Source organism: Engystomops pustulosus, chromosome 5, assembly GCF_040894005.1.
Source record: "Engystomops pustulosus chromosome 5, aEngPut4.maternal, whole genome shotgun sequence".
Lineage (NCBI taxonomy): Eukaryota > Metazoa > Chordata > Amphibia > Anura > Leptodactylidae > Engystomops > Engystomops pustulosus.
In genome coordinates this window covers 41,957,451-41,973,991 of record NC_092415.1, presented here as the reverse complement: position 1 = coordinate 41,973,991, position 16,541 = coordinate 41,957,451, and the positions used below count along the sequence as shown (strand labels likewise).

General features: G+C 41.1%; 1 protein-coding gene across 2 annotated transcripts in view; it reads right to left on the bottom strand.

The window, feature by feature from the left end:
- PREX2 (phosphatidylinositol-3,4,5-trisphosphate dependent Rac exchange factor 2) overlaps positions 1 to 16,541 on the bottom strand; it is a 202,097-nt gene that overhangs the window by 130,590 nt on the left and 54,966 nt on the right. For both annotated transcript variants that reach the window (XM_072151744.1, XM_072151745.1), the window contains exons 7-8: positions 15,462 to 15,595; positions 10,034 to 10,137 (exon numbers count right to left, since the gene is read on the bottom strand). In XM_072151744.1, the coding sequence (XP_072007845.1) occupies positions 10,034 to 10,137; positions 15,462 to 15,595 (238 nt within the window). The remainder of the gene's footprint in view (positions 1 to 10,033; positions 10,138 to 15,461; positions 15,596 to 16,541) is intronic.

Sequence of the window (16,541 nt, the reverse complement as noted above, 5' to 3'; positions counted from 1 at the left end):
CTAACACATTGAAAGATATAAAACTAGGTGAAGTGTCATAGAGAACAGTCTATATACACATCAAAAATGTTTTAAAAATGGGAAAAAAAATCATCATCACAGAATATGTTAATGGGCAGAAAAAGATTTACACCTACATTTTCTCCAAATATTAATCTACTTGAAGTCATCTTGTAAAAAATGTGTTGTCCTATTATTATTGCATTAGGAATACATTTCTTAATAAATCATCTTCACATCTATACATTACAAACAGGGCCGCCATCAGGGGGATTTTAGTGTAACTGTGTTTAGGGGGCCTGACTAGGAGAAGGGGCCCCAAGGCACAGAAAACCCTTCTCCCTTCCCAGGTGCAGGGAACTCACTGTGCACACAGGGCCAGATTATCATTGTGAAGGGGGCCCACAAATATTTTTTACTATTTTTTCCTTTGTATTCATCCACATTGTCATATTGTGTACTATTTGTATTTTAACTTGTATATTAATAAAATTACTATTTTTATGGGATTTATGGCAATTCTTTTTTTTTCTGTTTTTGGTATTATTTTCCACAAAATTTGCCAGTTCGGGGCCCCAAACTTCCTAGTGGCGGCCCTGACTACAAATACCATAAATTATAATCTAATCTATGCCAGCTCTAATTTATTTTATTATTATGAGGAACACACCTTAGAATAAATAAACCACATCCCTATCCAGTGCAGAGTAGATGAAGATAAAAAGACAAAAAAGAGACAAGCAATCATCGGCAGTTTGATGTTTAGTTTGTGGATGGGACTTGCAGGGACTGGTTAGGTGGGGGGCGCAGGTTACTTCTGTTTGGGCCTTGTTTGTTGAACAGCCTGATGGCAGCGGGGAGGAATGACAATAACCCTCCCTTTCACACCAATGCCACCACAGTCTCATTATTATATATTAGGCAGAGAATGTTTTCTTGTTTTTACCATAAATTCTTTTAGTACAGATAGTACTACCTCCTTGTTAAAGGAAATCTACCATTTGTTTTTATGCATTATGAACCAAACATACCTTGAGAAAGCTATAGCGACACTGATGCGGAAACATATCTTGTTTAGCCCCTTAACCAAGCGGTTTTTCTCAAAAAACAATTATATTTGGAAAGCTGGGTTGCATACAGACTGTCTACATAAACACATTACACGGAGCTTCCTGAAATGTCCAGACAGGACTAATCAACCTCAGCTGCATGACTCATGCACATCAGGTGGGGGATGTTGCAGCGATTGATTACTTCTGCCTGTCAGGGACAGTCACAGTGATTACATCATTCTCTGGATCAGTGCATAATTAGGGTAAGAGGAGAAGCACCGAGCAGCCACAGGAGTGACAGAGCCTCATTATCATAATTTTATAATTGTTTTTTCAGAAAAAGCACTCAGTTCAGGGATTAACCAAAATATGATCCTGCATCAGTGTAGCTACAGCATTTTCAAAGTATGTTTGCTTCATAATGCATCAAATCAAATGGTCAATTTCCTTTAATGATAAAGGCACATAGATTAAAAGCATATAAAAGCATAGATTAAGCTTGTACTTCTAACCTGTCTCTTTATTTTCCACTAGCACTAAGCGACCTTGAAAAAAGCCATTGAAAAAAAAAACAAGGTTGTGGGGCTTAAAATGACAAAGTTGAGTATTTTCTCGATTTTTCTCGACATAAGTGGGGGGTATTGCACATCAGCATGTGTCTGTGAGCTGGCAGGATTATGCAGGGTTACTAGAGTTTTTCTTAGTATGTACTCTAAAGTATGAAAGGATCTGGGTGTTTTTGGTCCTCAATAGATTTGTAAAGAACAGCAAGATCCCAGAGAAACAAGCAAGATGTGCTAATTAAAATGGTCACTGCTAAGAACCTGACATTAAAGGGAGAGTTTCTTGCACAGTGTTTCATTTTATTTAGCAGACAAACTAATTAGCCAATAGACCGAAATCTTTCAAAGACTAGCGATAGTGTCAAACACAGGAAATTATAAGAAGAATTAATGTGATTTCCTTGGACCTTGAAGGTCCTGGGATCAGCTTTAGAAAATATGAAACATCATTATATGATAGAGGCAAAACAGAGACTATACTGAGATTCCGTATATAGAAAACATTTACACCTGTTCCATGTGCTCCAAAGCTCCGGACTTTGCTCATAATATTGGGGCTTATTTATTAAGGGTCGCGGATCGCACTTTCATCATAATGTTCACGGTTTTTCGGGATTTGTGCAGCTTTGACAGGCATTTAATGGGTGTCCGTGCTGGGATAGTGTTTCATGCGATTGGATTTTGGCGCAGCTGCGCTGGCTTCCATGTGACACAAATCAGGGGTAGAGACGTCCGACGATCCGACTGATTCGGACTGAGTGCGGGATTAAAGATTCAAATTGTGTCACAAGATAATGGGGCAGATTTACTTACCCGGTCCGTTCGCGATCCAGTGGCGCGTTCTCTGCGGTGGATTCGGGTCCGGCCGGGATTCACTAAGGTAGTTCCTCCGCCGTCCACCAGGTGGCGCTGCTGCGCTGAAGTTCCCCGTAGGCGCGCTGGAATGCCCTGAAATTCACCGGCCTATACCTGGTGAAGGTAAGTGTAATTTTCGCGACCCATTTTTTTTCTTAAATGCGGCGGTTTTTCCGAATCCGTCGTGTTTTCGTTTGGCCATGCCCCCCCGATTTCCGTCGCGTGCACGCCGGCGCTGATGTGCCACAATCCGATCACGTGCGCCAAAATCCCGGGGCAATTCAGGTACAATCGGCGCAAATCGGAAATATTCGGGTAACACGTCGGGAAAACGCGAATCAGGCCCTTAGTAAATGACCCCCAATGCACTTCCATGCACCAGGAAGAAGAAGGTGAACTCCGTCGGACCTGAGCGGGGAAGCGACACATGTAGAATATCGGGGGCGCACGATCTTAGTGAATCGTGGCACAGTGCATGATCATTGGACAATGCACTTTCTTGAACTCTGCGGGACTGGGTAACTGAATGTGCCCCATTGTCTCTGGTGCTCTTCATAGAGAAGCCGCCTGCACATGTGTTCTATGTGACATCAGTATGTCATCTTAATTCAAGCCTTCAGTCCATAAAAACAGTCTGGCCCACATTTATTAAAGTCCCTGTGCCAGTTTTTATGTCTGACTTTTCATGTTCTTTTTAGTGCAATCTGCTTGTGCTGGTATTTATACAGTGTCCACCACGCATATCCGACACGACACGAATTTCTGCACTGAAGGGGGCGCTCCGGTGCTCAGTCAGACCGTGCGCCACATTTATCATGCAGTGTCCGACATAAGTGTGTCGCACACCCCATGTTAAAGGTGCACCAAAAAAAAGTTGGTGTTCCCTGTTGGAGCAGTGCAGGGAGCACCAAATTCATGAAGAATGTGCGCCATAATTCCCAAATCTGTCGCACATTGCACCCTCTACAGGCAGATTGCACATAGTGCAGTTTGCACGATTTTTGATAAATCTGGGCCTCTGTGTACCATACATCAGTAACTCGCTTTTGCGAATCAACAAATGAAAGACCGACACCCACAATCGTTGCAAATATCTGAGGTGTGAACTGTCCCTTAATAATGCATGGATGTTTTTTGCAAAACCAGGTGCTGGCCTGCATCTGAGTTCTCTATGACATGTCTGTAGATTTTTTGTTTTATTTTCCTTTTTGAAAAGTGGGGACTCTGTCCTGGGCCTCAAATAGTGTCTAGTTATGTGGTAGAAGGACCTTTAGACCTTACTTTCCCTACATTGAGATCAGTACCAATGCTTGGGTGAATGCAGATGGAGCGGTTGCACCCCAGCTCTGGAGCTCAGGGAGCCCATAAAGTGTCTCTTCCCCTGGTACATATTTTTGGTTTGAAGTCTAGTAGCTTTGATATTGTAATATCTTCTGTCGATGTAAATTTCTGAATGGTCATGCTTATGTCTAAGCAGGGGCAAATTTAGACTACCATGGGCCCTGGGCTGTATGAATGTTATTGCCCCTACAAGTCCAGATTCTCTTCCTACATATGGTACCAGAATCAGCTACTTTGGGAATGGGGTATGCATCCTTCGTGCCTGTTTTCAATCGGTTTCAGGACCTTTGGACCTTCAAAAATCCCGAAATAGCTTGTGTACATGTGTATTAAGAGCAGGAATAGATGTACATGTAGGTCCTTCTCAGTATAAGATTTGGTGGGTGGTTTGGGTGGCCATGGGGCCCCCTTGAAGCTTTGAGCCCTGGACTACTGCCCAAACTGCCCATATTATAACCTACTACTGTGTCTATTACCCATGCACACAATCCATTATACCAACATTCATAAACCTAATTTGGGAACTCTATGACTTTAAGACAAGGATAGTCAGAGTTTTATATAGAAGAATAATGAGAGCATAACATGTTCACTTGGAGAAGCCAGAATGTAGTCACACGTTGTATGCTCAAGCTGGGAAACGTCAGCTCCTTCTAGAATTTATTAGCAAGTGTATCAGGAAGTGGATGACTAAATATTCCATCCCCGTGCCGTGCTCCCGTTCCCAGCAAATGTGTGTTTGTATGTTTCCAGGGAGAAAAATGAACAATTGTCTGCCCTATTGTGCAGCCACATTCCTGAACTCAAAGGCACAGTTACATTAGAGCTTCATAGGAGATCCACCATTTCATTGAAGTCTTTAACTTTTTTTGAATTTTGTAAAGCTACTCAGTAAACTTGTCCCCTATCCACAGGACTTAGATATAACAAAAATAGGGGATGACAAGTTCCCTCGATTGTTCCACATAACTGTAGAACTAATGTGCATGCTCAACCAGTAGTAACCTTAACTGCCCCTGACATTACAGTAAATCATGGGGTGGGAAGTAGTTAAAAGGGGTATTCACTATGACCTAAAAGTCTAAAAGTAGACAGAAGTATCCGAGAGCAGAACTGTTCTCCATAGTTGTCCATAGCAACCAACCAGAGCTCAGCTTATTTTTTCCCACAGCAGTTTATAAAATTAAAGCTGAGCTCTGATTGGTTGCCATGGCCAACTAGAACAGTGTTATGTATTGGCCCTGAAGATATGTGGTCATGTAACCATACCTTTAATTGTGTAGTAAGTAGCAGCAGGACTATGAAAGTAAACTTTGAATCCAGGTTTATTTCTCCTAGAAGTGATCTGGATGGGTCTTTAAGCCTGAAGAGCTTTCTGCAATTTGTTATGAACTGCCACTCCCCTCTACTCTGAGCGACTGCAGTAAGCATTCAACTAAAATCCTGACACAGCTCCTTCTCCTAGCAGAGGGAAGGGGCTGTGGAGCAGCACAATGCAAAGAGCAGAAAGCTCTTCAGGCAGAAAGACCCACCCGGAACCCTTGCAAAGCTGTAGAGCTGGAATATAGCTCAATTTTTCACAGTCCTGCCACTACTAATAACATACAGGTATGATTACATAGCTCTATAGAGCTGCTACCACACACTGGCTGCAGCTTTGTATGGTCAAACTGCCGACCTCTAATACTCTTCATTTTAATCCCAGTGTTGTCTCTCTCTAATCTTGACATGCTGGGTTCACATAGAAAAGACAGTTATAGTTAGTAACCTGGAAGACAAGACGTCCAGTGCTCCGGGCTGCTAATTATGCACACATCACCCCCCCCCCCCTTCTTCTCCTATGCTGTCTCTGACATTATCTCCCTCTCCCAGAATAGGAGAAGGAGTTACGGGGGCGTGCATAATTAGCAGACCAGAGCCCCGGACATCTTGTCCTCACTCTCCGTGCTGCTAATTATAAGTTTCCTTTCTAGGTGATCTTGGTGAGTCAAGACTAGCAATGGACAGAGCCGGGATCAAGACGAAGAGGAGTGGGGGTGAGTATTTGTAGGTTTTTTTTTTTTAAACAGGTGCATCTCTTATTTTGTATACAGGGAAATTATAAATTACCCACCAACAATATTTTGCCTTAAATAGTTGCATTATTTTATTTCCTTCTATAACCAAGCAACACCAGCAAGAAATCAATAGCCACTGGACAGGGACCAAGCTAAGTCTATGGAAAAATAAATATTATAATTGATTTCAGTGTATTGTGCGGTACCCTAATATCAATGTCATCACTGTTAATTATAAGGGGGGAAATATAGTTTTATCCATTCTATCCCCTGACCTGCAGCAGCTGTAATAAAAGGAAATGAAGTTGTGAAGATTAAGGAGCCTGTACTGGAAAAGTGACCGCATGTCAGAGATCAGGACCATTTGTACCGTTTCAATCACAGCTGCTGGAATCCTTTGTGTAGTAAGTATAACAATTTATTTGCTCATTTGAAGGCATCAATATGCAATTTGTATTACAGATGAAGCTCCCTGAGCAATAAAAAGTTAATAAAGTAGCAGCAAAGCCATATTTCCAATTATTAATACATCAATAAATATGTGACTTTACTAGCAGCTGCATAAAGAGATATAAATTGTGAGCCATAAGTATAGCAATTAAACGTCCCAGGTTATTAAACCACAGGCTTTGTTATACTTGATTTTACAAGGTAGAAAGATTGTGTTTACTTGCCGTGTCATTTACATTGGAGAAACAATTATAATAGAGTATAGTAAAAGGACAGGAGTAGGGAACCTATGTCTCGGGAGCCAGATGTGGCTCTTCTGATGGGTGCATCTGGCCAGTTATGATTTTATTTGTTTCTCTATATATCAGTTCTAGGTAAAGGGGATTATTTGAATTCTTCGGTTTTTACATTTTCTATTTTTAACTTTAATTTTCTTTATACTGTATTTGCAGACCCTCTAGGGTACTTTAACCCTATGGGGTCTGATCCTTCCTAAGATATACTGTAACACAGCTGTATTGCAGTATATGGTGGATTGACTGATGATCTGTTAAAAAATGCCACCAACCGGAGGTGTGGAGCTTTGATCATACACCATCACACATTAAATCTCCCAATTTAACCTTCAGCAGAGATCTGATTACTTTTTTTTTACTAGAACATATTAATTTATTTCAGTTTTTCTTAGATTATTTCTTTTACTATTAGAGCATACTTAACATTTCAGCAAATATTGCATAAATTAGATGTTGAACCAATGCTCATACTGGCATCTGGTAATTACACTACCTATATTCTTTACGTTTCAAAAAAATGAGACGAAGCAAATAAGAAGAACAATGCTCTGTTAAGATCTATTATAAATGTATTATATCCATGTGTTCTGTAGGCAAAGTTTGAACAAACTGGTCCTGAAGGAACTGCAGAAAATGGACACAGATGCCTGCGGCGCCACCTTAGACAAAGGCCAAGAGTGGACTTAGTGAGGACACTATCCCTGTGGCTTTTTTTACAGCCATGTCTGTTGCTTACATAACTTACTCTCTTACCTTGCTGATATGGGCTGCCTTAGGCCCCTTTCACACTTGCGTTTTTCACACACGTTTTCTGCGCGTGCTTTTGACGCGCAGAACTGGCATTGCACTCTGACCCATTGTAATCAATGGTCTTTTCAGACTTGCATTCATTTTCACACACACGTTTAAATCTCGATATGCTCTACTTTTGCAAGTCACGTGCGTGAAAAAAGCACCATACAAGTCTTTGGAAACGCATCAAAAACGGATTGCACTCTGAGACACTTGCAAGTGCAATGCAAGTGCAATGTGTTTTTCATGCATCAATTGGCATAGAAAAGATAGAGCTCAGCCGTGAGTCCTTTTCACGCGCATTATCTGCGCGCGAAAAACGCATTGAAATTGCATTGAAAATGTGCGTGAAAAACTGAGACACTGAACAAACCCTGACTGAAAACTGATTGCACTCTGATGCAAAATGTCAGTTTTTCACTGACCAAACCCTGATCGCACCCTGATCAAACTCTGACGTGATCTGCAACGCAAGTGTGGAAGGGGCCTTAGTGTTTATCTCTGCACTTGCACCTAATATTGTTACGGTATGTTATGGTTTTTATTTTTATTTTTTTTTTACTTTTTTTAACTTTAATAAATAATAATAGCTGATTATCTCTGGTGGAATTAGCAACATGGCCCATGGATATTGTAGCCTTTAAATGTGATGGATTTGTACTGTATTTACATAACTTTCCTATATCTATTTTAAGGCTGAAGCCTCCATCACTGGGCTGAGTGATCCTGAGCTCTAGAAGACCACCCACTTGACAGCCTCAATGGGGGGCATTCATAATTGACTTTCCGACAGAAATCTGAAGTTCTTCTTTTTTCCCTTGCTGCGCCTAATTTATGGAGTGTCGGTGCCATAATATTGCTGCTTTTCGGACACTCATGATTTTGTCTTTTTTTTCTGACACTTTTCCTGCACATCTAGTTTCCTGACATCTAGTTTTTGCATATTTTTTGGTGCACACTAAGAGCTATAAAACGTTGGACTGTAGAGTTCTATTTCACCTTCATAAACTTGGAGACAATTCTAACCATTTTCGGTGCTGCGCCAATTCATTAAAGTGTAACTTTAGAGTTATTATGATTTTACCAAACTATTATATATGATTCACCCTTTGAAAACAAAAAGAACGATGCCTACTTTGTGCTGCTTGTCCTTTTCTTTCTACAGTTGTGGCAATTTCTGTTCTGAAAGTGTTTGACAAAAATCTTTCCTAGCAGAGGCGAAGTGGGAGGAGACTACCGTAATATCTGTCAGTCTATGCCCTAAAGGTGAGTCCAGTTACCTTGCCCACAGATCCCATGATGCATTGTGTTCTCTCTCAAAGTAATTTAGCAGTATATCCATTTAGTTTCCCACAAGTAAATCCACTGAACACTGCATAGAGCATAAACTGGATGTATATGGTGACAGCCTGGTAGCTTCCATCACATGAAGGAGCAGGGGACATGGAATAAGTGGTAGAAATTAGTACATGCAGTCTACAGCCTGTGCCGGTGAGCACTAAGGGTTAATAGCTTACCTGCACAGAGCTCTAACTGCCGATGACAAGGTGGGGTAATGGAGCAGCATAAAGACAAGAGACAGACAGAGAAAGTTCTGTAGAATCACAGACTGGGATGGAGGGACTGATAGGGAACAGGGATATCTTATACCTCCCTATTCTGTGCAGGAAACATCTGCATTCACTGTCTTGGACAATTCCAGCTCTGGCACATTCACTGTCACATGACCTCCTCCTCTGTGAGCAGGGAGCAGCAGCTCCTCCCCTCCCAAGAAACCATCTGATAAACAAGCTACAGACTCATTGGGCTTATCAGCACATGGAGAGGAAGCAGCCATTGCAGCACAGAGATAATCTGAGGGGGATAGAAACTGCTGCATATAGGTAACAAAGATAATAGGCAAAGTTGTTTTACATCCCAAGAGATATTGATTTGTGAAAAAAAACCTTTACAGTCACTCTTTAACTCCTTGTCCCCAATCTAGCTTACCAGTTAAAAATGTTGCACTATTTGTGCACCAAAACACATTCCCTGTACCAAAATTGATAAATTTCCCACAATGGGGGTCATTTACTAAGGGCCTGATTCGCGTTTTCCCGACGTGTTACCCGAATATTTCCGATTTGCGCCGATTGTACCCGAATTGCCCCGGGATTTTGGCGCACGCGATCGGATTGTGGTGCATCGGCGCTGGCAAGCACGCGACGGAAATCCGGGGGACTGGCCGAACGAAAACCCGACGTATTCGGAAAAACCGCCGCATTTAAAAACCGAAAATGTGTCGCTTGGGAAGCGCTTACCTTCACCTGGTCCAGCTCGGTGTATTCCGGTGTGTTCAGATGATTTTCAGCGCAGCAGCGCCACCTGGTGGACGACGGAGGAACTACCTTCATAAATCCCGTCCGGACCCGAATCCTGTTCAGACAACGCGCCGCTGGATCGCGAATGGACCGGGTAAGTAAATCTGCCCCAATATGTCTTGATTGAAGAAATTTATTAAAAAAGGAATATTCATTCAGACATGGATCCAGTTCTTGTATATTCTAGTACCGCTTGTGTTGCACAGTAGGGAATGGTTGGTATCTCAGTACTGACAATCATTTAGTGAGGATTATGTATTTACACACCTGTTCCATCATCAACATTTTCAACCTCCATCACTTCTGTGTTAATTCGGCCTCGGAAGAGGTAGCGGTGCCCATCTGTGGATGCTTTGCTGTTCTTCAAACGCCTTCAAATGATACAACACCAAAGTCAATTGTCATAGAATGAAATTGTGCACATCCACCTACTGCCAGTTATGAAGCCACACTCTGGTGAAAAACTGTATTTCACTCTTAGTTTACAGCGCTAAGATTTAGAAACAAAAGAATTTTAATTATAATTGTGCTAAAATATCACTATGGCACATTTAATTGACCAGAGAGATTATTTTTCGGAACAATCAAACTTTTTTTAAAAACTTTCTGGAATTTAGTATCTAATTTCTTTTGTACATAATAAACATAAATTGTTTAGAGGAAATCACCCACATGGATTTAGTGGTTTAATCCATGGGGGTTGCAGGGGAAGAGGTTGAGGAGCATCTCAATTCAGGGAGGGTCACTTCAGAGTAAGGCTACATTCACACGAACGTGTGATTTCTCCAGTTCTGTATTTCTGCGCTGTATGAATCCGTATATATGTGATGTTTTTCATCCGTATGTTCCTTCCTTTATTATTTTATATAGCGCCTACAGATTTTGCAGCACTGCACAGAGCTTGTCAAATCGGTCCCTGTCCCCAATGGAGCTCACAATCTAATCAACCTACCAGTATGTTTTGGAGTGTGGGAGGAAAACCCATGTAAACACAGAGAGAACATACAAACTCTTTGCAGTTGTTGACCCTGGGACTTGAACTCAGGTCCCCAGCGCTGCAAGACTGTAATGCTAACCACTAAGCCACCGTACTGCCCTATGCCATATGTTTTTCACCATATCCATACCGTATCCATATAAAATAAAAAGTGGGCTGGCAAATGATGGATGGCTGACTATTAGCTGGTTGATAGAATACACCTCCCACTGGTTCTGGATACTGCATGTATATACGGCAGCATATGGTGGACAACAGTATGCAGCCTGTATGCAACCCATATTTATTCTCTCCTCATTCTCCTGGATCTATCGGCAGTGTTCGATACTGTGGACCACCAGCTCCTCCTTAGGATGCTTCACTCCATTGGCCTAAAGGACACTGCACTCTCTTGGTTTTCTTCCTATCTCTCTGACCGCACTTTCAGTGTCTCCTTTTCTGGATCTTTCTCTTCTCATCTTCCTCTCAGTGCCAGGGTTCCTCAGGGCTCAGTCCTAGGTCCTCTTCTCTCTCTATACTGCCCCCATTGGACAAACCATCAGCAGATTTGGTTTCCAGTATCATCTTTATGCTGACGACACCCAGCTGTATACTTCTGCACGTAATATCACCCCTGCCTTAATCCAGAACACTAGTGACTGTCTCTCTGCTGTCTCTAACATCATGTCCTCTCTCTTCTTGAAACTTAATCTTTCTAAGACTGAACTTCTTGTCTTTCCACCATCTACTAACCAACCCAACCCTGACCTCTCCATCTCGGTCTGTGGGATCACTATAGCACCGAGGCAGCAGGCCCGCTGTCTTGGGGTTGTGCTGGACTCCCACCTCTCCTTTTTACCATATATTCAATCTCTTGCTCGCTCTTGCCGGATGCATCTCAGAAACATCTCCAGAATCTGTCCGTTTCTGACATTTGAAACTTCTAAAATGCTAATTGTTGCACTTATTCACTCTCGACTAGACTACTGTAACTCCCTACTAATTGGTCTTCCACTCTCTAAACTCTCTCCTCTTCAATCTATTCTTAATGCAGCAGCCAGGCTCGTCTTTCAGGCCAAACGCTACACAGATGCCTCCAGTTTGTGCCAATCATTGCACTGGCTGCCTGTCTCCTTCCGTATTCACTTTAAAATAATAACCCTCATCCACAAATCTCTGAATAATGCTGCACCTCCCTATCTCTCTTCTCTCATCTCAGTCTATCGCCCTTCCCGTGCTCTTCGATCTGCCAGTGACATTAGATTAATCTCTACCTTAATTCGAACCTCCCATGCACGTCTCCAGGACTTCTCCCGAGATGCACCAATTCTCTGGAATGCCCTTCCCCAGACTCTGAGACTAATACCCACCCTCCAAAGCTTCAAACGTGCTCTTAAAACCCATCTCTTTAGGCAAGCCTATCACACTCGCTAACTGCATGAAATGTCAACTCTCCCTTTACTAATCCATCCTATGTACTATCCTATCTGTTATCGGGCAAACAGCAGATATATACCAAGCTCCAGGCTTCTCTGCAGTCTTTTTCACCTAGGACCCTGTAAATAAGATGGCGGCTGATGGCTGGTTCACGCAGCAACATCGTTGTTTAGTAAATTATTTATTAAATTATTTTATATTGTTCCCTTATAAAGAATGGCTGGACCATTATACAACCTCTTGTGTCACCCCCTTCATCCTCATAGACTGTAAGCTCTTGTGAGCAGGGCCATCACTCCTATTGTTCCATATGACTGTTTGTTCTTTGTAGTGTAATATAGTTGTATATGTCCCCTATGATTTGTAAAGCGCTACGTAATTTGATGGCGCTATATAAATAAAGATTTATTATTATTATTATTATTTTATACGTTCCTATTGACTATGGGGCATATGGACACAAATACATGAGAAAATATGACACGCTCTATTTTTTATACGGCTCAAAAACGGTACGGTACAGTGCATAATATAACCGTTCACTGGACGTATGGCACACATATATACACCCGAATATACGACCGTTTTCACACGTTCATGTGAATGTAGCCTTAGTTTGGGTTTGTGGTATGTGGCAGATTACCAGTTCTCTTTCTCGTTGAGCCCTTATGCTATGACTTAAGACAGAGAGGTGGTGTTGTGGAGCATCTCAATGCGGAGAGACATTGGTACACAGGGACGCAACGTAAATGGGTGCAGAGAGTGCGGTCGCAACCGGGCCCAAGAGGTTTAGGGTGCCCATAAGGTGTCACTTTCCCATTTGAGAAAGCTTGTACCATAAACCATAGATTACAGTCAGGGGTCTGGCACAGACTTTGCACTGGGGCCCATCAGCTTCAAGCTATGCCACTATTGGTACGTTCTTAATAGGGACCACCTAGATAGAACATGTGGTATCAGAGATCTGCACACTAAATCATTCTATAGAGATGTCAAGGGTGAGAATTTCAATGCCTACGGGTCAACAGATGGTGGTCACTTGTTATATATGACTCTGTTCACATCTATATTTACATTTCTAATGTAAAGCATAATCTATACCAGACCTGCCATGTAATTGGCACATTGATATTTAGAGGACCATTAGGTGGTGGTTGTGTATTTTACATCAAATGTTCTGGAGATAAAGATATGACTTAAATATGGGTCTAAATATACCCATTGGCTTATGATTTGGAACCTAGAAGGTTTTCACAATTTTCTGTACTTGTTCCCATGTTCTAATTCCTTATATGTAGTTTTATCCAACTCAGAATCCAAAACAGAATCAATGATCTTTCCCCATAATGTCATGGTCAGTGTAACGTATATACACAAGCAAAGTAAGGGCAGTATATTTAATAGTGTTTGAAAATGACTGTCAGCAACTTCACTTGCTATCAATATCCCCTGTTTCCCCAAGGAAATGCAGGAATGTAGATTATTTATCTAAAGAGAAGTGGAAGGCCAAATGCACAAATCCAAACAATTTACATAACGCTGGAGACTTCCACAAGACTTCCTTAATGTCATAGCCTCTTGTATACTATATTTGGAATTGTAGATGCAACAGGCTAATTAGGTATATAAGATACTAAGGTTTTATTTGCGGTTTAAGAATATTTTAAAAATCTTTTTTAAACAAAATGATTCGTCAGCTGGTTCCTGTGTGAAATCTGTAACATTGTATCCATAATCACCCTATAGATTCTCATCTGGGGATCTTATTTTGTAATCACCAGGTTTTACCCCCACTAAAATACTGGTCCCCTCAGGTAAAGTATGAAGTTTCCTTTCTAGAATTTCCTCTTTTAAGTGAAATCTCACCCATTTACCTATAAAAAAATCTTCCAAAGTTTGGTAAAAATGACTCTTCTCATCTCTTTTTCACATGAGATGAGTCATGTTTAGTGGCTGCAGGGGGAAAAGGTCACTTCAGTAGCCGCTATCTTTGGTTCCATAGCACCTAGAAATATTTTTTTTGTCATATTGAAGATAAGAATCCCATCAGGCTTATGGTTTTGTGAGCTACATAACTGGACTCACAGGCAATTAAAATAGACAGGAACTGGATCTTTACCTGCAGCTTGTTTTTATCATGCCTTCATCTGCCTGTATCACTTAATCCTGATGTTATCTGAAAGAGGAGATCCATATCTTGTATATGACATAAAAAACCTGTTTCTAGGTACTTAAGAAGAAAAGATAGGGGCTTCTGAATTGTGTTTCCCTCCAACCAATAAATTTGACTTATGAAAATGAGGTGAGAAGAGTCACATTCATCTAACTTTAAGGGAACATTTTTAATATAGGTAAACAGGTGAGATTTCACATACTTTAAAAGAGGGAATTTTAGAAATTACATTTCATACTCCGCCTAAGGGAGCTAGTTGTTTAGTGGGGTAAAACCAGGTATCAGGTTCTCTAGCCTATTTTCTGGTTAGCAACAAACAATTGGGCCCATTTACGAAGAACAGTGCAGTGTGTACTATGTGCAATTTGCATGTGTAGTGTGCAGGGGGCGCCAGATTCATGATTTTTGGAGCCCGTTCTTCATGAATCTGGCATCCCTGCACTGCTCTGACAGAGTGCACCAACTTTTTTTTTTGGTGCACCTTTAACATGGGCCTGAGCACGGGAGCGCCCCCTTCAGTGCAGAAATTTGTGTTGCATAAAGAATTGTGCAGCCGCGCCACAAAGTGCTGCATGCGCCACAATTGTGTCTTGGACACTTCTTAAATACATGTGCAAGCAGTTTGCACTAAAAATGAATGTGCGACGTAAAACTGGTGCACGGCCCTTAGTAAATGTGCCCCTGATGTCTTATTTTCAGAAATTGAGCGAACATGAACATTGGGCGCTGGATCTGGTCGGTTAGGCTAACCTAATAGACTCAGAAGCTGTAACAGAAGTTATTGCCTTATGAAGGCACCAATTCAGACAGTGCTAAGACAATGGCAGAAGGGAAACTTCAGACTCCCTGCATTTCGGAGAAGTTCCTTGAGTGATGGAATAAAAGAAGCAGGGATATATTACTCCAGTGTAATTTCTCTTGCAGTTTTCCTTAGACATGCCTGGGAGCATCCTTCATATGTTTCACTATTGTGTTTCTTCAAAAATTTCAAATTAAAAACCAATTAAAAATCAAAGATGCAAAGTTCCTTACAAACAAATGGAATTAAGTGTGGATTTAATGGATCATTGGGAATCGCTTGGCTTTTCTCACTGTTTGCTCAGACTTACCGGTGTTTTCTTTTGCAATACACTAAAAGGTTATCAAACAGAAAGAAAATCCGCTCCTGGATATTCCCAGAGGAAATTTTTAAAAGGACTCCGTGCATCAGCATTTCAGTGCAAGTATCTGTTATGCTGGATCCCTAAAGAAAGCAGACAGAAAGAGAACAACATATAAACCGCTGAATAGTAACACAATTGTATCAGAAAGGGGCATTTGTATCACTGCCATCAGCGCAACTACACAATAATGACAGATTTTATAGCCAGTAAACTCTCCGAGGATGGCTCTCACTCCTTTGTTATCTTTCTGCATATGCTGACAATACTTAATATGAAAAATAAAAGCAGCAAGTGATAACAATAGTATAATACAGAAAACAGATAATAAAGCATAACAAGAGAGGAGAAACTCAGCATCACTTCTACCGTTACCATGTATTACAATAGATCAGTAGCATCACAGGAATTCAATTGTACTCACTGCAAAGTAATTATCATTTTAATACAAAAATAAAAAAAAAATGTTAGCTTTTTTTCACCATAATGTAAAAGAGTAATCCAGAACCATATTGGTGGATAGGGCTGAATAAAACCTTTGCCTAGGGTGAAGGGAGACAGGGAGACAGACAGTCCCTGAGTTATGTACAAGATAGGTTCTTTAGGTTTGTTCTTAAGTTGAATTTGTATGTAAGTCGGAACAGGTATATTTTATATTTGTAGCTCCGGACAAATTTTGTTTTGTAAATGACAATTTTTTTGCTGTAATGGGAACAATGATTATCGGATAAACTTAATTAGACACCTTACAGCTAATCATTACAGCCTAGGAGTAAAGTAAAGAACCCAGAGAGCTTCATCTGAGGTCACAGTGTCCCAATACCCAAAGGGTGGGGGAGTTACCTTATTTAGGCTAAGTAACAGCCTGTAATAATGCTATTATAAAGGCTACACAGAGGACTGAATCCTAGAACGCTTTGTCCAGGGTAGAGTCAAAACTTTTTATTTTTTGCCTCTACCCTGATGTCTGTAACAAGGGGTTGTCTGTAAGACATGTGTCTTTTCTTTCTCTTTCTCTTTTCTTTCGGA